The sequence below is a fragment of the Marmota marmota genome, unplaced genomic scaffold (assembly GCF_001458135.2).
Source record: "Marmota marmota marmota unplaced genomic scaffold, marMar, whole genome shotgun sequence".
NCBI classification, from domain to species: domain Eukaryota; kingdom Metazoa; phylum Chordata; class Mammalia; order Rodentia; family Sciuridae; genus Marmota; species Marmota marmota.
In genome coordinates, this window is record NW_026000079.1 from 6,216,403 (window position 1) to 6,241,199 (window position 24,797).

The following is a 24,797-nucleotide window of genomic DNA, read 5'->3' on the forward strand; positions in this document are numbered from 1 at the left end:
AAGTAAATAAATAAATAAGTGAGGGGCTGGGGATGTGGCTCCAGTGGAAGTGTGCTCGACTGGTATGCGTGCGTCCTGAGTTTGATCCTCAGCACCACAAACAAACAAAGATGTTGTGTCTGCCGAAAAACTAAAAAATAAATATTAAAAAAAAGAAAAAATAATAAATAAATGAATAAGTGAAATAAAGGTGTTGTGTCCAACTACAACTAAAAAAAATAAAAAAATAAAAAATAAATAAAAAAAAGAAATTATAGGAGAACACTAGCACAGTGGCATGAACACCTGTCTGCAGTCCCAGCTATTTGGGAGGCTGAGGAAGAAAGACTGCTTGAGCCCAGGACTTCTTCAAGATAAGCCTGGGCAATATAGCAAGGCCTCATCTCCCTCACCACCCACATACCAAAAAAAAATTTACACAAGAGACAGATTTATACACAGAGTATAAAAAGTGTGACAAAGATCATAAAGTGTCAGGATAAAAGGGTTGAAATAAAGCAGAGAAGAACATTAATCCTAGGAAGTGGGGTGACAAGGGAAAAGAGAACAGGAGGATGGGTACAAAAGAGAGAAGTTCAACTGAGCTTTACAAGATCACCAAAACCTCTAATTCCTTCAGTTCTTTATCCCATTACTGTACGAAAACCATAATCTCGGAAAAAATGAAAAGGGCTGCCTTCTTTGTACCTATACATAGTAAGAATACTCTTAGAGGGAAAAAAAATCAAAACCATACAGATTAGTGTCATGATTAAATTCAGGGAACTTATTTTATATTGTTTTAGTTGTAGTTTGACACAATACCTTTATTTTATTTATTTAAATATTTTGTTTATTCAGTTGTAGTTGGACATAATACCTTTATTTTATTTTTATGTGGTGCTGAGGATCCAACCCAGGGCGTCGTATGTACTAGGAGAGCACTCTACCGCTGAGCCACAACCCTAGCCCCTTATTTTTATATCTATTTCTAAAGGAAGAAAAAGGAGGACAAAAATAAAAGGACAAAGCAAAGATTGAAGATAAGAAAGAGGAAAACTACAGATATGAAGTCATTCTCATTGTTGTCTTTTTTCCCCTTCTGTATGTGCTTCTGAGGATTAAACCCAAGCACTCTACCACTCTACATCCCCAGGTCCTCATTACTGCCTCTTATGCCTCCATCGCCCAATCCCACCCTGAAAACTGCCTCCAATTTTACAAAAACAGTACCAGGAAGAGGATCCTGACTAGGCTGCCATCCACCTCCTCAACTCGGGACTTCCACCATGTGCCTTCCCACTCAGTCTTGATAAGCTGGCCGCTCTTAAGCAGCACCATGGGTCGGTTGGGGTAAGCAGTGATATACTCCTCTATGAAGTCTCGGCAGGAGATGTCTTCAATGTCCTCCCAAGTCTTTTTCACTGTCACAAGGAAGAAACAGAGCTGAGAGAGGGTAGTAGGACATGACTTGATAGGGGAAAAAACAAAAATCAGGTGACATCATGAAATTAAAAAATTTTTCCTTCTCACTCATTAAATCCACCCCTCCCACTGCCATAGTAGGGATTGAATCCAGTAGTGTTCTACCTCTTAGCTACATCCCCAGCCCTTTTTATTTTTTAAAATTCCTTTTAGTTGTAGATGGACACAATACCCTTATTTAACTTATTTTTATGTGGTGTTGAGGATCAAACCGCTGAGCCACACATGTGCCTTACATGTGGGAGGCAAGCGCTCTACCATTAGCTACAACTCCAGCCTCCTTTTTATTTTTTTTAGACAGGGTTTTGCTAATTTCCCAAAGCTAGTGCCAAGCTTGAAATCTCCTGCCTCAGCCTCCCAAGTAGCTGGAATTACAGGTATGAGCCACCATACCCAGCCATATTAAATTTTTTAAAAATTTCATTTGTCTTTATAACCAAATAAAATTCCATTGTGTTTATTTTTAAATTTTTGATACCAGGAATTGAACCCAGGGGTACTAACCACCATGCCACATCCCTAGCCCTTTTTATTTTGAGAAAGGGTTTCACTAAGTTGCTTAAGCCCTCACTAAATTGCTGAGGCTGGCCTCAAGCTTGTGAGTGTCCTGTGTCAACCTCCCAAGTAATTGGGATTATAGTCATATTCCACCACACCTGCTTTCTGTATTAAAATTTTTTAACAACCTTTTTTTTAGTTGTAAATCGACATAATATATTTTTTTTTATTTTTATGTGGTACTGAGGATTGAACCCAGTGCTTCAAGCATGCAAGGTAAGCACTGTACCCCAGCCCTGTATTAAATTTTTAAGGGAATCTCAATGTGTTTTACTGCCATATTATGTAGAAACTCAGTAGTGTTAGTTGATTCCTCTGCAATAAAAAATAGTCACTTCTGTAGGAGTCTGTACCCAAGCCAGAGAAACAAGTACAGAGGACTATGAAAGCTCCATCTGACACAGTCTCTGTTTGTACAAATGTTAGGTCAAACATGAGACTAGGAAAGAACATCTTTTCAAATATCAGTCACTTAAACACCTATTATAAGAGCAGTTTACCCAGTTATGATTTTTTTTTTTTTTTTTTGGTTCCAAGGATTGAACTCAGGGGCACTCGACCACTGAGTCACATGCTCATTCCTATTTTGTACTCTATTTAGAGACAGGGTCTAACTGCGTTGCTTAGCATCTCGACTTTGTTGAGGTTGGCTTTGAACTCATGATCCTCCTGCCTCAGCCTTCCGAGCGCTGGGACTACATGTGTGCGCCACCACATCTGGCTTTAAATTTTTTTTATTTTTATTAGTATTTTTTGTAGTTGTAGATGGACAGCATGCCTTTAGTTATTTGTTTATTTTTAGGAGGTGCTAAGGATTGAACCCAGTACCTCACATATACTAGGTAAGCACTCTGTCACTGTGTCTGAACTGAGGCCCCAGAACCAGTTATGATCTTCTAATGTCTTACTCTGGCTACAAAGACCCAGGCATAGAAATGGATAATAAAACTGTACTTATTAGCCACATCAAACCAACTTATGGAGACCCCAAAACAATAAAGCTTTCCACTCAGGCATCTTGATAAGAAATACAAGATGGGGGGAAAAAAAAACTGATATAGGTAAAGAAGAATGGAGGATACTCACATGGCCGGCAAATGGGATAGAGTTCTGACTGTGTGACATAGGAAGCATAGCCATCATCAAAGAAAATAAGAAACCTGTAAAGGAAGGGTGATTAATAGAGAGGGAAGGTTATTATATTTAACACAAACTACAGATTACTTTTTCATAGATCACCTCTGGATCACAATAGGACACACTCAATGGAAGCAATTCCATTCTATTCCCCACACCAATTAAGAATTTTCCCTTAATCTAACCAACATATTCCTTTTTAAAAAATAATTTATTCTTTGGGCTGGGGTTGTGGCTCAGTGGTAGAGCACTCGCCTCTACCCTGGGTTCAATCCTCAGTACCACATTAAAAAAAATAAACAAGTGAAATAAAGGTTTTGTGTCCAACTACAACTAAAAAATAAATTAATAATGATAACAATTTATTCTTGTTCCTCTGGAATATTCCTATGCTGCCAATGATTTATTCTCCATTCCTTCCTTCTATATGAATTCTCTATTCCCTTAATCACACTAACTGATCTTTTTTTTGCCCCCTTTGTGTGACACCAGTGATTGAACTCAGGTTTTACACAGGCTAAACAAGAATTCTATCAATGAGTTACAACCTTAGTCATTTTTCTTTTAAAAAAGGGTCTCATTAAGTTGACTAGGCAGGGCTTAAACTTGGGATTCTCTGCCTCAGCCTCCCAAGTAGCTGGGAGTATAGGCATAAGCCACTATACCTAGCTCATTAATCCTTTTTTTTTTTTTTTTTTTTTTTTNCAATGTTTTCAACTACTTTTTTTTTTGGTACTGGGGATTGAACCCAGAGATGCTTAGCCAATGAACTACATCCCCAGCCCTTTTTATTTTTTAAAATTCCTTTTAGTTGTAGATGGACACAATACCTTTGTACTTATTTATTTATTTAAATATTTTTTACGTGGTGCTGAGGATCACACCCAGTGCCTTAATCATGCCAGGCAAGCACTCTACCACTGAGCCACAATTCCAGCCCTCATTAATGCATCCTGATTATTCTCCTAGTTTTCCCCTTAAAAAAAGAAAAGGGGAGGTGGAAAAAAGAAACCAAAGAAAGAATCACCCATATAGCAAAGAGAGACAGAGGGTTATCAGACCTCACACAAAACCCAATTGTGAAAACGGGACTATGACGTAAATAGGCAGACACTATGTTCCCCCTTTTCCAGTCCTCCTTCCATGTACCTGAGCTTGTTTTTGACATTTGGTGTCTCAGCCACAATGCCAGCATAGAGCCAGACCTGATTCCCATCTTTGTATTTGGCCACCACTCGACTACCCACATATAATTTGTCAGCAGGAGGGTGGTAATCATAAGCAATATGGTTCCCTGAAAGCAGACTCTTTCCTTTGTTGTCAAATTTCACCTTGTATTTCTTCCCTGGCCCTGAGTAAAAGAAAAAGACAAAATTGTAAAAACTGTCATTCCTAAGTAAGCCCTCCCTGCTTGCCATGTGAAAGACAATAACAAAGGCTGTGGGGAAAAAGAAACAATTCATAGTATACCTACAGGTTGCCTTTCATAAGCGCTTTCTCTAGCTTGAACATACCAACTGTCTGTATGGCGATAAGGGTGCCTTTGTGCCACGTCTTAGTTCTCTTCTTGCCAAGAATCCGCATGCTAACTACCAGGTCACCATCTTTGCTCAGTTCTCCAGACATCTGACTCAAGGTTCCTATGGAGGAAAGCAAAATTGTTCTAAAGCGTTGTGCCACAGGTTGGCAGAAAATAGGAAGGTAAAGAGGGCAGTACGTGTATCAGGAAAAACGAGGTAACCTTTGATCCTTGAATACTCTTCTCCCCCAGTACTGGGGAGTGAACCCAAGGCCTCATGCATGCCAAGCAAGTGCTCTACCACAGAGCTAAAATCCTGCCCTTGTTATTATTTTGAGACAAGGTCTTGTTATCCTCTTGCCTCAGCCTCTCAAGTAGCTAGAATTATAGGTACATGCCACCATGTCTGGGTGATCCTTAGCCATCTTTTCTTTATTCTTGGCCAAAGGCAGAAACACAAAACATAGATATGCTAACAGGAGAAACTTGAAGAACTGAAGTTTACAATGTAATTCATATACATATCACTTCAACCCAATGTTTTCAACTACTTTTTTTTTTGGTACTGGGGATTGAACCCAGAGATGCTTAGCCAATGAACTACATCCCCAGCCCTTTTGATATAATATACAGGGTCTCACTAATTTGCTTAGGGTCTTGTTAAATTGCTGAGGCTGGCTTTGAACTTGCAATCCTCCTGAGTCACTTAGCCTCTTGAGTCACTGGGATTACAGGCATGCACTACCATGCCCACTCCAACTCCTTATTAACAACAATAGTAACTACCACTCAAATGCAATAAAACTTTTTTCCCTTTCTAAAAAACTTGGCCTCAAAACTTATTTTATTTTTTTTAATATTTATTTTTTAGGTGTAGACGGACACAATACAATGCCTTTATTTTTATGTGGTGCTGAGAATTGAACCTGGATCCCACCGGTGCTAGGCGAGTACTCTACTGCTGAGACACAATCCCAGCCCAGAACTTATTTTTTTAAAATATTTATTTTTTAGTTGTAGGTGGACACACAATATCATTTTTTAAAAATTCTTTTTGTAGTTGTAGATGGACAGAATGCCTTTATTTTATTTATTTTTATGTGGTGCTAAGGATTGAACCCAGCACCTCACACGTGCAGGCAAGCGCTCTGCCACTGAGCTATAGCCCCAGCCCAGACACACAATCTTTATTTATTTATTTTTTTATGTGGTGCTGAGGATCGAACCCAGTGCCCCACATGTGCTAGGCAAGCACTCTATCACTCAGCCACAACCCCAGCCCTGCTGCAGAACTTTTGATAATAGTTCAAGTTATTTTCTCCCCACTAATCTCCAACTGGAAAAAGTACTCAAGAACATGGGAACAATCTAAATGTAGACAGCTAATAAGTGCTAAGATAAAACATGACACACTGGAAACTCAGCATCAGTAAAATTGGGATCTGACAACTTGTAAGGATAACGAGACTGGTATATCACAATCAGTAGACAAAAGGTGGTAGCAGGGGTTGTGGCTCGTAAAATAAAGGTATTGGGTCCAACTACAACTAAATAACAAATACTAAAAAATTTTAAAAAGGTGGAAGCAGACAACAATTAAAACAAAATAACTAATAATCCTAACATTCACCATAGACAGCCTACCTATGGTGGTAAAAGAAGCCCACAGAAGTGGAAAAGGTTATCCAGGAAATCTTTGTAATAATTCACCTCCCACCTCTACCCAGATATTCCTCTACTCTAACCTTTATGTAAATCCTGGGAACTGCTCTTCTTATTGACAGCATCCATGAACTTCTGGACATCTTGGGCTGATTTTCTTAAGGCGGCCATAGCCTCACGGAGCTGTAAGGAAGCAGATCAGGTTAGAAATAACTTGAGAGAAATGGAGATGTAGCTCAGTGGTTGAGTGTTTGCCTAACATATAAAAGATCCTGGGTTCAAGACCCAACACTGCAACAAGTTTAAAAAAAGAAGAAAGAGAAAGAGAGACAGAAAGAAAGAAAGAAACCTGAGAATAAGAAATAATATCTTTCAGGGCTGGGGTTGTGGCTCAGTGGTAGAATGCTTGCCTAGCATGTGTGAGGCACTGGGTTTGATTCTCAGCATCGCATATAAATAAATGAATAAAATAAACGTTCATCAACATCTAAAAAAATTTTAAAAAAATAAAAAAGAATATTTCATAAAACAAAATGAGTTATATTTGGAACTTCCTAGTTACCATTATCAGACAAAAATTTCCCATTCTTATAAACCTGATTTAGAAGTCGACTTTAGAAAGCGTTTCTTGATTAATCTCCCCTAGCAGGATCCTGTTACATTTCACTTTCATAAAGCACTCTCAGCAGATAGCATTTCTTGGTAACGTTCTTTTGCATTCTTATGAAATCTATTAGAGGACTATAGCCCTCAACGCAAATTACAGGATGAATATGTTGACAGGTAAACTGACTGCTCAGGCCATAAATTTCACCCATTTTCTTTTGTAGTGTTGGGAACTGAATCGAAGGCCCTGTGTATATAAGGGAAATAGTCTACCTTAGAGCTACACCCCAACCTAGCTCCCATTTTTAAATTCATATCTCTCAACTGTCTCCCACCTACCCCAACTCACCTTCTGGTCTTTTGGAGTTCTGCTGCCCGCATCACCTATGGAAAAGAAGAACTCTACTAAGTATAAGAAACTTATGAAGCCAGGAGCAATGGTGCACACTTGTAATCCCAGAGGCTCAGGAGATTAGAGACAGGAGGATCACGAGTTCAAAGTCAGTCTCAGCAATGGTGAGGTGCCAAGCAACTCGGACCTTGTCTCTAAATAAAATACAAAATAGGGCTTAGCATGTGGCTCAGTAGTCAAGTGCCCCTGAGTTCAATCCCCGGTACCAAAAAAAGAAGAGAAAGATTAATGAACAGAAATTTCTAAGAAATCAAGAACTACTCCAACACCTGGAGACTAAATAATATGCTACTGAATGAACAATGGGTTGGAAAAGACATCAAGGAAGAGATTAAAAAATTCTTAGAGGTGAATGAGAACACTGATACAACGTATTGAAATCTCTGGAACACTATGAAGGCAGTACTAGAGGAAAGTTCATTGCATGGAGTTCATTCCTCAAAAGAAAAAAGTCAACAAATAAATGACCTAACATCATATCTCAAAGCCCTAGAAAAAGAAGAAAAAATCAACACCAAAAGCAGAAGATGGGAAATAATTAAATTCAGAGCTGAAATCAATGAAATTAAAACAAAAGAAACAATTGAAAAAACTGAAAAAACAAAAAGTTGGTTCCTTGAAAAAATAAATAAAATTGACAAACCCTGAACCATGCTAACGAAGAGGAGAGAAAACTCAAATTACTAACATACATGATGAAAAAGGAAATATCACAACAAACACTACAGAAATATAGAAGACAATTAGAAATTATTTTGAAAACTTGTACTCCAATAAAATAGAAAATATCAAAGGTATAGACAAATTTCTAGAATCATATGATTTACCCAAATTGAATCAGCATGATATCCACATCTTAAACAGATCAATTCAAGTGATAAAACAGAAGATGTCATCAGAAGCCTATCAACCAAGAAAAGCCCAGGACCGGAGAGATACACAGCTGAGTTCTACAAGACCTTTAAAGAATAATTAATACCAATATTCTTCAAATTATTTCATGAAATAGAAAAAGGGGCAGTACTTCCAAACTTATTCTATGAGGCCAATATCACCCTGATTACAAAACCAGACAAAGACACATCAAAGAAAGAAAACTTCAGACTAATATCTCTAATGAACATCGAATCAAAAATTCTCAATAAAGTTCTGGCAAATCAAATACAAAAACACATCAAAAAGATAGTGCATCACGATCAAGTCGGGGTCATCCCAGGGACTCAAGGTTGGTCAACATATGGAAATCAATAAATATAATTCATCACATCAATAGACTTAAAGATAAGAACCAAATGATCATCTCAATAGATGCAGAAAACGCATTCGACAAAACACAGCACTTCCTCATGTTCAAAACACTAGAAAAACAAAGGACAACAGGAACATATCTCAACATCGTAAAAGCTATCTATGCTAAGCCCCAGGCCAACATCATTCTAAATGGAGAAAAATTGAAAGCATTCCCTCTAAAAACTGGAAAAAGACAGGATGCCCCCTCTTTCACCACTTCTAATTAACATAGTTCTTAAAACACTGGCCAGAGCAATTAGACAAAAGAAATTAAAGGGATACAGATAGGAAAAGAAGAATTCAAATTAGCACTACTTGCCGAAGATGATTCTATACCTGGAAGACCCAAAAATTCCACCAGAAAACTTCTAGAACTAGTAAATGAATTCATCAAAGTAGCAGGATATAAAATCAACACCCATAAATCAAAAGCATTTCTGTATATCAGTGACATATCTTCTGAGAAAGAAATGAGGAAAACTACCCCATTTACAATAGCCTCAAAAACAAAACAAAACAAAAGAAAAAACAAAAACCAAACTTGGGGAATCAACGTAAGGAAAGAGGTGAAAGACCTCTACAATGGAAAATACAGAACGCTAAAAAAAGAAATTAAAGAAGACCTTAGAAGAAAGATCTCCCTTGTTGTTAGAAAGGCAGAATTAATATTGTCAAAATGACCATACCACCAAAAGCATTATACAATTCCAATCAAAATCCCAATGACATTCCTCATAGAAAATAGAAAAAGCAGTCATGAAATTCATCTGATAAGAGACCCAGAATAGCTAAAGCAATCCTTAGTAAGGAGAGTGAAGCAGGGGGCATCACTATACCAGACCTTAAACTATACTACAGACCAACAGTAACAAAAACAGCATGGCATTGGCACCAAAACAGACTGGTAGACCAACGGTACAGAATAGAGGACACAGGGACTAACCTACATAATAACAGTTATCTTATATTAGACAAAGGCACCAAAAATGCACATTGGAGAAAAAATAGTTTCTTCAGCCAACGGTGCTGGGAAAACTGGAAGTCCATATGCAACAAAATGAAATTAAACCCCTATCTCTCACCGTGCACAAAACTCAATTCAATCTGGATAAAGGACCTAGGAATTAAACCAGACACTGCGTCTATCTGAAGAAAAAGAAGGCCCAAATATCCATCATGTTGGATTAGGCCCCAACTTCCTTAATAAGACTCCTATAGCACAGGAATTAAAATCAAGAATCAATAAATGGGGGACTGGGGTTGTGGCTCAGCAGTAGAGCACTTGCCAAGCACATGCGAAGCTCTGGGTTTGATCCTCAGTACCACATAAAAATAAATAAATAAAATAAAGATATTATGTCCAACTACAACTAAAAAAATAAATATTTTTTTTAAAGAAAAAGAATTAATAAATGGAATGTATTCATCTCAGCAAAAGAAACAATCTGCGAGGTGAATAAAGAGCCTACATTTTGGGAACAAATTTTTACCACACGCACATCACATAGAGTACTAATCTCTGGGACATATCCAACATAGAAAAAATGTTCAACATCTCTAGCAATTAGAGAAATGCAAATCAAAACTACTCTAAGATTTCATCTCACTCCAGTCACAATAGCAGCTATTAAGAATAGAAACAAGTGTTGGCGAGGATGTGGGGAAAAAGGTATACCCACACATTGCTGGTAGGACTGCAAATTAGTGCAGCCGATGTGGGAAGCAGTATGAAGAATACTTGGAAAACTGGGAATAGAAGCACCATTTGACCCTGCTATCCTATTCCTGGTCTACACTCAAAGGATTTAAAAACAGCATACTACAGGGACACAGCCACATCAATGTTTAAAGCAGCACAATTCACAAGAGCTAAACTGTGGAACCAACCTAGATGCCCTTCAGTAGATTAATGAATAAAGAAAATGTGGTATATATACTCAGTGGAATATTATTCAGCTCTAAAAGAGAATGAAATCATGGCATTTGCAGGCAAATGGATGGAGTTGGAGAATATAATGCTAAGTGAAGTCAGTCAATCCCAAAAAACCAAATGCCAAATGTGATCTCTTATTTACAAATGCTGATTCATAATGTGGCTGGGGAGGGGGATGGAAGGATTAGATGAACTCCAGATAGAGCGAAGGGAAGGGAAGGGATGGGAGGGAGCATGGGGGTAGGAAAGATGGTGAAATGATATGGACATCATTACCATAAGTACATGGTATAAAGACACGAATGGTGTGACTCTACTTTGTGTACAACCAGAGATATGAAAAATTGTGCTCTTTATGTGTAATGAGAATTGTAATGCATCCTGCTGTCATACATAACAAATTTTTAAAAAAATCAGGGCTAGGGCTGGGGCTCAGTGGTAGTGCGCTTGCCCGGCATGTGTGAGGCACTGAGTTCAATTCTCAATATAAATAAATAAATAAAGGTCTATCAACAACTAAAAAGAAATCAAGAACTAAATTATTTTTTAAAAGCATTATCACAGAAGCTTTTTTAATAACAATTCTATGCAATGTAGAGATACATACATAAAAGGTCTGGAAAGAAACATAATAAATGGGTAAGGGTGCTTACCTCTGTATAAGGTACTAAACTGGTGCTGATCTACAGAATTTGGGGTTTTCACTACATATCTTAACTATAATAATAACCATTTGTTAATGAATTATTTCTGTAACTTAAAAAAAATGTAGCTAATGAATTAAGCATAGTACTTATATTTTTGCAGTGCTGAGGACTGAACTCAGGGCAATGGGCATGCTAGGCAAGCACTCTATCACTGAACTATAATCCCAAGGGGGGGTTGGAGATATACCTCCAGTGGTAAAGAATTCTTGATTTCTTTTTTTATTTTTTAAATTTTGTGGTTGTAAATGGACACAATATCTTATTGTTATATTCGGTGCCGAAGATGGAATCCAGTGCCTCACACATGCAAGGCAAGCACTCTACCACTGAGCTACAACCCCAAGCCCAGGGCTCCTGATTTCAACCCCCGGCATCACACAAAAAAGAGCCAAGGCCTTCACAATGACAAAGAGAAAATAAATGAGCAATTATACATATAAAACCATCAAAGGAGTCCAAAACATAGGAAGCAAAAATTGACATACTTAAACAAAGAAAACAGATAATTTATAATTTTAGGTGAAGATTTCAAGTTTCTTTCCAACTATTTGAATAAGTAGACAAAAATATCACTTAGAGAGGGCTGGGGTTGTGACTCAGTAGTAGAGCACTTGCCTGGCATGTGTGAGGCACTGGGTTTGATTCTCAGCACCACATAAAAATAAATAAATTTAATACAGGTCCATTGACAACTAAAAAATATTTTTAAAAAATAAATAAAAATGTGTCCACCTAAAAATAAAACAAATGTTTTTTTTTGTTTGTTTGTTTTTTAAATCACTAAAGACATACAAATTTGAACAACCTACCAGACAACTTAACCCAATCAATATTTATAGAATACTCCGTCCAACTGCAGTGGAATGCAAATTCTTTTCGAACATACATAGAGTATTCTCAAGAATACACAATATGCTGTGCTTGGACATAATAAAAATCTTAATAAATTCAAAAGGACTGAAATCATACAAAATATGTTTTCTGACCACATAAAATGAAGTTAAACATTAAAAGAAGAAATAAGGGCTGGGGATGTGGCTCAAGCAGTGGCACGCTCACTTCACATGCCTGCGGCCTGGGTTCGATCCTCAGCACCACATACAAACAAAGATGTTGTGTCCGCCGAAAACTAAAAAATAGATATTAAAAATTCTCTCTCTTAAAAAAAAAAAAAAAAAAGAAGAAGAAGAAGAAATAAATCTGGAAAATACCCAAATACTTGGAAATCAAACAATACATTTCTAAGTAATCCATCAGTCAAAGGAAAACCACAAGAGAAATGAAAAACAACACTGAATTAAATGAAAAGGACAATATATAAAAATGTATGAAATAACTGGGCACAGTGACTCTCACCTGTAATTCCAGATAGCCAGGAAGATCACAAATTTGAGGTCAGTCTGGGCAACTTAGTGAGTCCATGTCTCAAAAATAAAATAAAGGGATGGGGCTATAGATCAATGGTAGAGCAACCCTGGGTTCAATACCCATTATCCCATTAACACCNGGCCACACGCATGCCAGGCGAGCACGCTACCGCTTGAGCCACATCTCCAGCCCAAAAATATAAAAATTTACACTGATAAAAATAGCATACAGGGCTGGGGATGTGGCTCAAGTGGTAGCGCCCTCGCCTCGCATGCGTCAGCCCGGGTTCGATCCTCAGCACCACATACAAACAAAGATGTTGTGTCCGCTGAAAACTAAAAAATAAATATTAAAAAAAAAAATTCTCTAAAAAGATAGCATACAAGTAGGATAGATGGCACATGATAGTCAAGAGGCTGAGGCAAGAACTGGGATTGTGGCTCAGCGACAGAGTGCTCGTCTAGCACTTGCAAGGCCCTGGGTTGAATCCTCAGCACCACATAAAAAATAAAATATATTGTGTCCAACTACAAAAAAAAAAAGAGGATGAGGCAGGACCACAATAAATTCCATGGCCAGCCTCAAGCAATTTAGACCATATCTCAAAATTAAAAATTAGCTGGGCATGATGGAACATGCCTGTAATCCTAGTGACTCTGGAGGCTGAGGCAGAAGGATTGCAAGTTCAAAGGTAGACTCAGCAAGGCCCTGTTTCAAAATAAAATATAAAAAGGAGCCAGGCACTCATGTACACTTGTAATCCCAACATCTTGGGAGGCTGAGATAGGAGGATTTTGAGTTCAAAGCCAGCTTCAGCAACTGTGAGGTGCTAAGCAATTCAGTGAGACCCTGTATCTAAATACAATACAAAACAGGGCTAGGGATGTTGAGTATCCCTGAGTTCAATCCCTGGTATCTTTTACAAGAAAACAAACAAACAAATAAATAATTAAAAGGGCTGGGATGTGGCTCAGTGGTTAAGCACCCCTGGATTCAATCTCTAGTAACAACAACAACAAAAAAAAAAAACCCTACATGTATGACAGAGTAAAAAAAAAAAGTCCAGAAATGTGTATATATATGTGTGTGTGTGAGTATATACATATGGAAACAGTTTATGACAGAGCAGGCGATGTAAATCAATAAGGGAACAGTGCTGAAAACAATCACATAAAAAAAAAGAAGTTGGATTTTTACCTCCAATACTATATAAAAAGCAAATCCCTATAATTCTAGTGACTCAAGAGACAGGGACAGGAGGATCATAAATTCAAAGCTAACCCCAGCATCTTAGTGAGGACTTAAGGAACTTCGCAAGACCCCTGGGTTCAATCCCCTGTACAAAAAAAAAAAAATTCAATCCAGGGCTGGGGATGTGGCTCAAGCGGTAGCACGCTCGCCTGGCATGCGTGCGGCCCGGGTTCGATCCTCAGCACCACAAATAAAGATGTTGTGTCTGCCGAAAACTAAAAAAAAAAAAAAATCCAGTTGTAGACTTAAATTGAAAGCCAAGGCTGTGGATATACCTTGGTACAGAGTGTCTACCTAGCAAACATGAAGCCCTGTGTTTGATCCTTAGTACCAAAAATAAATAAACAAATAAAACAAAATAAATCGAAAGCCAAAACAATGAAACTATCAAAAGGTAATATAAAACATGATCTTCATAGCTTCAGGGCAAGAAAGATAATTTAAGAAACAAAACCAGTAAAAGGAAACTGTAAAATCATTAGAATTTCTACTTATCAAAACATAACATCAGGTGAAGATAAACCATAACCTGGGAGTGACAGCTGCAACTTAACTGCAAATGATTAATTAGAACATAAAGATTTTCCATGAATCACCAGGTGTGGTGGCAAACACCTATAATCTCAGTGGCTCAGGAGGCTGACGTAGGATGATCAGGAGTTAAAAGCCAGCTTCAGCAACTTAGCAAGGCCCTAAGCAACTTAGTGAGACCCTGTCTCAAAAAAGAAAAAAGGGCTGGGGATATAGCTCAGTGGCTAAGCACTCTTGGGTTCAATCCTCTCCAGACACTCCCCACAAAAATTCTTTTTTTTTTTTTCTGTGGTGTTGGGGATTGAATCCAGGGCCTTATGCATGCAAGGAAAGTACTCTACCAAATGAACTACATCCCCAGCCCCAAAAACTTTCTTATGAATCAAAAGACAACCATTAAGAGAATAAAGTCTGGAAGCAATGCTTAGAAGTAGAGCTCTTGCCTAGCATGTGTAGGCCCTGGATTTATTAGTAGCCTAGGAAGTGAAATTTAAAAAACAAAAAACAAAGTGTTACCAAGGATATGGAGTAATAGGTAGACTGTCATGCATTGGTTGTATAAACTGGTAAAACCATTTTGGAAAGCTGGTGGCCATTAATTGATTACCATATCCTTAAAATTAATATATCCTAAAAGATTTGCAAATGTTCAAGCAGAGACACATACATAAATATTTAAAGCATATTATTTTTAATTTTAAAAAACTTAAATCAATGTCTGTTGTTAGTAAACAATAAGTTGTGGCACATTCATTACAATGGACTATCATATTACAATAAACAAGTAAATTTAAGTATTACACATCAACATGATGCTGAAGAGAAGCCACTGGAGAATGTATAAAGTATGTTTGAAGCATATATGATTTCATTTATACAGTTCAAAATATAGGTAAAACATTGGCACTTCTGACAATAGTGATATGAAAAGGCAGATAACTCCTATGAAGAAACAAGTATGAAGGGGCTGGGGCTCAGTGGTAACGCACATGCCTGGCAAGTGTGAGGCACTGGATTTGATTCTCAGCACCACATATAAATAAATAAATAAAATAAAGGTCTATCAACAACTAAAAAAAAAAGCATGAAACCAGACAAAAATAGCTGGGTGCAGTGGTGCATGCCTATAACCTCAGCTCTTGGGAGGCTGAAGCAGAAGGATCACAAGTTCAAAGGAAACTTAGTGAAACCCTGTCTCAGAATACAAAATAAAAAGGGTTGGGGGTGGGCTGGGTTGTGGCTCAGTGGTAGAACACTCACCTAGCACCTGCGAGGCCCTGGGTTTGATCCTCAGCAGCACATAAAAATAATAAATAAAATAAAGGTATTGTGTCCACTACAACTAAAAAATATTTTAAAAGGGAGGAGGGGTGTTGGGAATGTAGCTCTGTGGTAGAGCACCCCTGGGTTCAATCCCCAGTGCGAAAAAAGAAAAAACAAGAGAGAGGACAAAACTGTCAAAAACAATCATTTTAGGGCATTAAAAATTCATAAAAGGCAAATAATAAATTGAGAAGTACTCATTTCTGAAAAACTGTGAAAGCATCTGGAATGAAAGATGGGAGCCTACAGACTACTTTCTGGGGAGAATACCCACCTCTACCGGCAAGGTGAGTGAATCAAAACTGTAGCTTTACTAATAAAGGGCTAGATATGACAATGAGCTGCTTTAATGGTTCCAAGCTACTACTTCTAGTTTAGGATATGCAGCATATCAGTAAAAATTTAACAAGGCGATCTGGAAAATAAGAAAATATAGAAACACTGGAATAATTTCTTGATATATTCTTGGCTGATTGCTAAAATATGTATATGCACAAAGACTGAGGAAAGCCTGGTAAAAAAAAAAAAAACCAAAGCCAAGAGAGATTTGAGCACTAAATGCAAATGTGAGTGCATTCCCCATAAACTTAGTAGCCAAATCATACAAAAAGAAAAAAGTCAAACTGGATGTAGTGGTACATGCCTGTAATCCCAACAACTTGGAAGCTTAAGTCCTAAGAAACTCAGCAAGACCCCGTCTCAAAATAAAAAAGGACTGGGGATGTTGCTCAGTGGGTAAAGCACCCCTGGGTTCAATCCCTGGAAATAAAAAATAAATTAGGAAGAAAAAAAAAAAAGCAAAAAGAAAGAAGTCAATGGCTAGGGTTGTCACTCAGTGGTAGAGCATTGTATAGGAACATGTGAGGCACTAGGTTCGATCCTCAGCACCACATAAAAAATAAATAATAAAAATTATTTAAAACAAAATTAAGTCAATACTGAGAAACCAAGCTAAAAATAAATTACAAGGAAAAAAACAAACAAAAAACAACAGAACAGAGATAACAGCAGCTGCTCACAGCAAGGCAGATTTGATGGTTTAAATTCAGAAAAATTACTTGGGGGGAGTGTAGTGGCACACACCTGTAGTCCCAGCTACACAGGAGGCTGAGGGTGAAAGCACTTGAACTCAGGAGTTTGAGGCCAGTCTGAGCATGACAAAGTGAGACTGTCTCAAAAATAAATAAATTTAAAAAGAAAAAGAAGTAAAAGAGGAACTCTAAAAAACAACAACAAAAAAAACCCAACCAAAGTTCTTACATTATTTAGAATATCAACTTTTAAACAAAAAATGATGAAACACGTTAAAAAAAAAAAAAAAAAGCCCAACCAAACAAAGCAGGAAGCTATGATTTTTATTTAAGACAAGATAAAAACACACACATCCTTATCAGTTAAGTATGGTGGTGCATGCCTGTAATCTGTAATTGCCCTAACCCAGGGGGTTGAAGCAGGAGGATCTCAAGTTTGAGGACAGCCTCAGCATCTTGGCAAGACCCTGTCTCAAAATAAAGGACTGAGAATGTAGCTCAGGTCAAGTACCCTTGGGTTCAATCCCTAGTGTGTGTTCATACACACACACACAAATGGTAAAACAAAACAAAAACCCTGTCAACAGAAACAACTCTAGTAGATATTGGATTTACAAATAAGCTCAAAGATATACAGAAAATTAGGTTCAAAGATTTAAAGGAAAATACACTATTACTTAGTAAACAATAATCTTTTTAAAAAATATATTAGTTTTTAGTTGTAGTTGGACACAACACCTTTATTTTATTTGTTTATCTTTATGTGGTGCTGAGGATTGAACCCAGGGCCTCATACGTGCTAGGTGAGCGCTCTACCACTGAGCCACAACCCCAGCCCAACAATAATCTTGAGAGAAACTGAAACTATAAAATAAAGAACCAAATGGAATTTTCAGAGTTGAAGAAAAAAACCTGAAATGAAACATTTATTAGAGGGGCTAAGCAGCAGACTAACAGCAGAAGAAAGAATTATCTGGCCTCAGCAACTAAGCAATGCCCTCAGCAACTTAGTGAGACCCTGTCTTGAAATAAAAAAGGGTTGGGGATGTGGCTCAGTGGTGAAGCATCTCTGGGTTCAATTCCCAGTACCAAAACAAAAACAGTCAAAAAACAAAACCCAAGAATAGTACTGGAGATAATATAATTTAAGATGATATCATTTTATTATTTTTATAATGACAAAGAGAAAATAAATGAGCAATTATACATATAAAACCATCAAAGGAGTCCAAAACATAGGAAGCAAAAATTGACATACTTAAACAAAGAAAACAGATAATTTATAATTTTAGGTGAAGATTTCAAGTTTCTTTCCAACTATTTGAATAAGTAGACAAAAATATCACTTAGAGAGGGCTGGGGTTGTGACTCAGTAGTAGAGCACTTGCCTGGCATGTGTGAGGCACTGGGTTTGATTCTCAGCACCACATAAAAATAAATAAATTTAATACAGGTCCATTGACAACTAAAAAATATTTTTAAAAAATAAATAAAAATGTGTCCACCTAAAAATAAAACAAATGTTTTTTTTTGTTTGTTTGTTTTTTAAATCACTAAAGACATACAAATTTGAACAACCTACCAGACAACTTAACCCAATCAATATTTATAGAATACTCCGTCCAACTGCAGTGGAATGCAAATTCTTTTCGAACATACATAGAGTATTCTCAAGAATACACAATATGCTGTGCTTGGACATAATAAAAATCTTAATAAATTCAAAAGGACTGAAATCATACAAAATATGTTTTCTGACCACATAAAATGAAGTTAAACATTAAAAGAAGAAATAAGGGCTGGGGATGTGGCTCAAGCAGTGGCACGCTCACTTCACATGCCTGCGGCCTGGGTTCGATCCTCAGCACCACATACAAACAAAGATGTTGTGTCCGCCGAAAACTAAAAAATAGATATTAAAAATTCTCTCTCTTAAAAAAAAAAAAAAAAAAGAAGAAGAAGAAGAAATAAATCTGGAAAATACCCAAATACTTGGAAATCAAACAATACATTTCTAAGTAATCCATCAGTCAAAGGAAAACCACAAGAGAAATGAAAAACAACACTGAATTAAATGAAAAGGACAATATATAAAAATGTATGAAATAACTGGGCACAGTGACTCTCACCTGTAATTCCAGATAGCCAGGAAGATCACAAATTTGAGGTCAGTCTGGGCAACTTAGTGAGTCCATGTCTCAAAAATAAAATAAAGGGATGGGGCTATAGATCAATGGTAGAGCAACCCTGGGTTCAATACCCATTATCCCATTAACACCCAAAACAAAAAAAAAAAAACAAAACAACAACAACAAAAAAAAACAAGTATGAAATGCAGCAAAGCGATGCTTAATGGAAAGAAATGCAAAAGCTGGTTCTTGGGGGGAAAAAGTAACAAAATGGATCAATGTTAGCTAAACTACCAAAAAATTAAAAAATATCTTAATAAGCAATATTATATTGGAAAAAGAGACATCACTACAAAACCTACAGAACTAAAAGGGTCAAAGGGAATACTATGAACAATTTTACACCAAAAATTAGACAACTTAGATGAAAAAGAAAAATCCTATAAAGACACAAATTACCAAAACCAACAACAAGGGACAGAAAATCTAGTAGATGCACATCAAGTTTAAAAAAAAGGATTAGTAATTACAAACTTTCCCATAATAAATTCAATGATGTATTCTGGATTGAGTCATAGAACAGGGAAAAAAATACAGAAACTGAATAAAGTCTGGAGTTTAGATAAAAATAATGTACCAAAGTTATTTCAGTAATATTAACGCACTATAAAAAATTGGATGAAAGGTATGCAGGAACTCTCTAAAAGTAGCTCAGTTGGTAGAGCATTTGTCTAGCATGTGGGAGGAACTGGGTTTGATCTCCAGCACCACATAAAAATAAATTTAAAAAAATAAAGTTATAATATCCTTTCAATTTTCTGTAAATATTAAATTATTCCAAAGTAAAGTTTATTTAAAAAATCTTGCCACAAAGTGCCAAGCAAGGTGGCACACCTTAATTCCAATGATGTGGGTGACCAAAGCAAAAAGATAAGTTCAAGGGCAGTCTTAGCAAATTCATTGAGACCCTGTATCAAAACTGGGCTTAATCCCAGTTAAAAAAAAAAAAATTCCACAAAAAAAATGTTCAGGCCAGAGCTGGGTACAGTGGTGTACAACTATAATCCCAGCAAATTGGAAAGCTGAGGCAGGAGGATCACAAGTTCAAAGTCAGTCTCAGTAATTTAGCGAGTCCCTGCCTCAAAATAATAAAATTTAAAAGGCTGGGGATGTGGCTCAGTGGTTAAGCACCCCTGGATTCAATCCTCAGTACTAAAGAAAAATTCAGGTCAAAATGGCCTCAGGGCTGAATTTATCAAATACTTAGCAAAGAAACATTCTATACAAAGTCAGAGAGAACAATTTCCAACTCGTCTTATAAATGCCCCTATTATAGTAATTTCAAAACCAAACAAAAACACCACAATAGAACTACAAACCAAGAATCCCCAAGAATAATATAAAAAATCTTAACTAATTATTAGACAAACTCAGCAACATATAAAAGGAATTATTGACCAAGACCAGGAGTAGTTTATTCCAGGAATGCAAGGCTGGTTTAATATTAAAAAGAAAAACCTTATTACAATATAATCTATTAATAGAACAAAAGCTCTATGGTTATATGAGAATGAGAAAAAGTAGCTAACAAAAAATCTAAAATCCAATCCAGTTATGATAAAAATTCTCATCAAGGCTGGGGTTGTGGCTCAGTGGTAGAGTGCTTGCCTAGCATGTGTGAGACACTGAGTTTAATTCTCAACACCACATATAAACAAACAAATAAATAAATAAATAAATAAAAGTCCATCAATAACTAATAAAAATTAAAAAAAAAATTCTCAACAAACCGAAACCTAAGGAACTTTCTAAGAGGTGCAACGGCCAGCCTGAGAGTGACATAGTGAGTGACTCAGGAGGCTAAGACAGGAGGATCTAGAGTTAGAGGACACCCTCAGGCAACTTAGCAAGACACTCATCAAGTTGAGAGAGACTCTGTCTCAAAATTTAAAAAAGCAAGGTGCAGTGGTAAATGTGTTTTTCCAGTGACTCAGGAGGATGAGGAGGAAAATCACAAGTTTTAGGTCAGCCTCAGCAACTTAGCAAGACCCTGTCTCAAAATAAAAAAAGTAAAAGGACTGGAGTTTAACCCCAGTACATACATACACATATAAATATAAAAAATAACAAAAAACAAAAAGCAAGTAAAAAAAAAAAAAAAAAAAAAACTTAGGGATAAACTCATTCAAAAAAGCAAGATGAGAAAAATTAAAGACCTACGGCTGGGAATGTGGCTCAGTGGTAGAGTTCTTGGCTAGCATAAGTGAGGCAGCAGATGAGGCCCTGGGTTCAATTCCCAGCACCACAAAAAAGAAATTAAGAAATTAAAGACCCAGCAGGGTGGTGGCGCACTGGTAGTGGTAATCCCAGTGTCTCAAGAGGCTGAGGTAGGAGGCCTGCAAGTTCAAAGACAGCCTTAGCAATTTAGCAAGGTGCTAAGCAATTCAGTGAAATCCTGCCTCTAAATAAAAAATTAAAATGTAAAAAAAAAAAAGATATTAAAAATCTAAATTAAAAGAGATATACTATGTTCACTGATTAGAATCCAATATTGTTAAAAAGGCAATACTCCCCAAATTTATCTTTAGATCAATAGTCATTTTTAAAAATATATATATTTATTTATCTATTTATTTATTTATTTTAGTTGTAGTTGGACACACACCTTTATTTTATTTATTTACTTACTTACTTTTATGTGGTGCTAAGGATCGAAACTAGGGCCTCGCACATGCTAGGTGAATGCTCTACCACTGAGCCAAAACCCTAGCCCTAAGAGTCATTTTTAAAAATTCTAACCTCTAAGAAAAAAAGAAGACATTGAAAACAAGCTCATCTTAAAATTTAGATGGAATATGTATGCTATACAAAAAAAATGAGGGACTTACACTGATACCAATGCTTGCCATAAAGCTAATTAAGACATGCTGTCGTAATTAATGTAATTAATTAATGTTATTAAGGCAGTGTGATGCTGCTACACATTTCAATCAATGTGACACAATAGAATGTAAAAACAGGGGGCTGGGGTTGTGGCTCAGTGGTAGAGCGCTTGCCTAGCATGCATGAGGCAGTGGATTTGATTCTCAGCACCACATACAAATAAATAAAAAATAAAGGTCCATCAACAACTTAAAAAAATTTTTTTAAAAAAAGAAGAAGGTAAAAACAGGGCCTTATACTGATCAACTGATTTCTTTATTTCTTTCGTTTTTTTGTGGTGCTGGGGATTGAATCCAGAGCCTTGTGCATGTGAGGATGCAAGGCAGGCACTCTATCAACTGAGCTATATCCCCAGCCCAGTCAATTGATTTCTGACAAAGGTATAAAAAGGACAGTATTTCCAACAAATGGGATGGAACACCTGGGTAGCCATAGGTAAAAAAAAAATCCTCAACCTTTACCATAGCAACTTACTCTTCAAAAGACACGAAGAAAATGAAAATGGCTGGGGATATAGCTCAGATGTAGAGCACTTACTTAGTGAATGCAAGGCCCAAAGTTCAATCCCCAGAGCCACAAAAATAAATAAACAAATTAGTGACAAGACTGTCACATCTGAGAGAAATTATAACACTTACCTGGCAAAAAATTGGACCTAGAGTACACAAATAAGTCTTCAAAGTCATGGATAAAAAAATAAACTAGGGCTGGGGATATAGCTCAGTTGGTAGTGTGCTTGCCTCACATGCACAAGGCCCTGAGTTCAATCCCCAGCACCACCAAAAAATAATAATAATAATAATAATTAATGTTTAAAAAGACAAAAGATTTAAATAGGTATTTCCCCAAAGAACATGTATAAATGGCATATATAAAAAGATGTTCAACACCATTAGTCATTAGGGAAATGCAAACTTTAATAATATAGTACCATACACCAATTAAAATGGCTAACGTGCTAAACTGACAACACCAAATAATGGTAAGGATGCAGAGAAACTGAAACCTCCATACTTTACTAGAGAGAATGTAAAACAGTATAAACACTTTAGAAAATAGTCCAGCAATTTATTAAAAAAATCAAACATACAGGCCGGGGAAGTAGCCCAACAATGGAACTCTTTTCTTGACTAGGATATAGGAGGCCCTGGGTTTCCAATCCCTGATACCAAAAAAAAAAAAAAAAAAAAAAAAAAAAGTCAAACCAGCACTTACCATAATACTCACAAACACTTACATAAACATTCACAGCATTATTCATAATAGCCCAACTGGAACTAATCTGAATGCCTATCAACTGGGGATGGATAAAAACACATGGTGAGGGGCTAGGGTTATGGCTCAGCGGTAGAGCGCTTGCCTCGCATGTGTGAGGCCCTGGGTTCAATCCTCACCACCACATATAAATAAATAAATAAAGATATTGTGTCCATCTACAACTAAAAAAAAAAAAGCACATGGTGAGGGCTGAGGCTATAGCTCAGTGGTAGAGCGCTCGCCTCGCATGTGCAAGACCCTGGGTTCGATCCTCAGCACCACATAAAAATAAATGAGTAAAATAAAGGTATTGTGTCCACTTACAACTAAAAAATGAATTAAAAAAAACACATGGTGAAATCTATATAATGGGAGATTATTCCCCAATAAAAGACCAAACCCTGAAACATGCAAGTTAGATAAACTTCAACAACATTAAGGGACAGAAGCCAGACAAAAAGAAAAGCTAAGCTGGGCGTAGCAGCCGTGATCCCCATGGTTAGAAAGGCTGAAGCAGGCTGATTGTGAGTCCAAAGCCAGTCTTAGCAATGGCGAGGCACTGAACAACGCATTGAGACTCTAAATAAAATACAAAATAGGGCTAAGGATGTGCCTCAGCGGTCAAGTGCCCGAGTTCAATACCCTGAGAAAGAAAGAAAAGAAAAGCTATATATGTACAGAGAAAGAAAGTGGACCAGTAGTCACTGGAACTGATAGTGGAAATTTAAGGCAAACCGGCGCAAGAAACTTTCTGGGTGATGCATGTGTCTAAAGTTGAGTACTATATATAAATGTACTAAAACTCAAACTGTACAAATTGGATAAGATCTGAGCCAGGTGCATTGGTGCATGTCTACTATAATCACAGTATACTACTATAATTGGTGCATGTCAAATTACTATAATCACAGTAATTTGAGAGGCTTCAATCCCCTGTACAAAATAAATATGTTGGATAAATTTCATGGTGTGTAAATACTATCTTTAATAAAACTGCTAAAAAATAGTGAAAAATCTATAGTTTTAGGGCACATACATGGGTGCTAAGGTCACCTATAAAAAAAAATCAAGAATATTTATAGAATAGAGGTTAAACAGAATGGAGAAAGGAGGGGAATCAGGGTGTGGTATGTAGGGAACAGCAATGGTACTAACAATGAGACATTTTTTTCTGTAGTAAGTCGGGCAGGATAGAATATATAGTTATCACTATAAGCGTTTTTCCTCTTGTCTATCTCCTCATCTTTCAGTATTTTAAATTCAATCCTGGAAATTTCCTATCCAAATTCTCATTTCTTACCTGAATCAATGCTGAGAACATCATCATCTTCATCAGGAATCTCAATTATCTCTGTAGGCTGGGAAGTTTCATCCTCAGAGCTACTGTCCCTGTACTGTAGTCCCAGCTTGGAGTAGAAGTCCTTCACCAAAGACTCACAATTAGTCACTGCCCTAATATTGGAACACACATAGAATCGGTCAAAGCCAGCAAAAGAAACAGAGACAGGAGCCATTAGAATTCATATACAATTTGGGCTGGGGTTCCGCTCTTCAGAGGAAGAGCGCTCGACTACCATGCGCGAGGCCCTGGGTTCGATCCTCAACACCACATAAAAATAAATAAATAAAATAAAGGTATCGGGTCTAACCAAAAAAAAAAAAAAAAAAAAAAAAAA

General features: G+C 36.8%; 1 protein-coding gene across 9 annotated transcripts in view; it reads right to left on the bottom strand.

The window, feature by feature from the left end:
* Setdb1 (SET domain bifurcated histone lysine methyltransferase 1) overlaps positions 1-24,797 on the bottom strand; it is a 47,302-nt gene that overhangs the window by 17,769 nt on the left and 4,736 nt on the right. For 8 of the 9 annotated variants that reach the window (XR_007351896.1, XR_007351895.1, XM_015502971.2 and 5 more), the window contains exons 3-9: positions 24,422-24,573; positions 7,296-7,330; positions 6,424-6,523; positions 4,674-4,799; positions 4,309-4,510; positions 3,109-3,182; positions 1,213-1,403 (exon numbers count right to left, since the gene is read on the bottom strand). Coding sequence is in view for 7 of the 9 variants with exons in the window: in XM_015502971.2 (XP_015358457.1) it covers positions 1,213-1,403; positions 3,109-3,182; positions 4,309-4,510; positions 4,674-4,799; positions 6,424-6,523; positions 7,296-7,330; positions 24,422-24,573 (880 nt within the window). In the remaining 2 variants the exon portion in view is untranslated. Of the gene's footprint in view, positions 1-1,212; positions 1,404-3,108; positions 3,183-4,308; positions 4,511-4,673; positions 4,800-6,423; positions 6,524-7,295; positions 7,331-12,644; positions 12,704-24,421; positions 24,574-24,797 lie in introns of those variants that run through there. The other variant, XM_015502972.2, reaches the window with a different exon arrangement.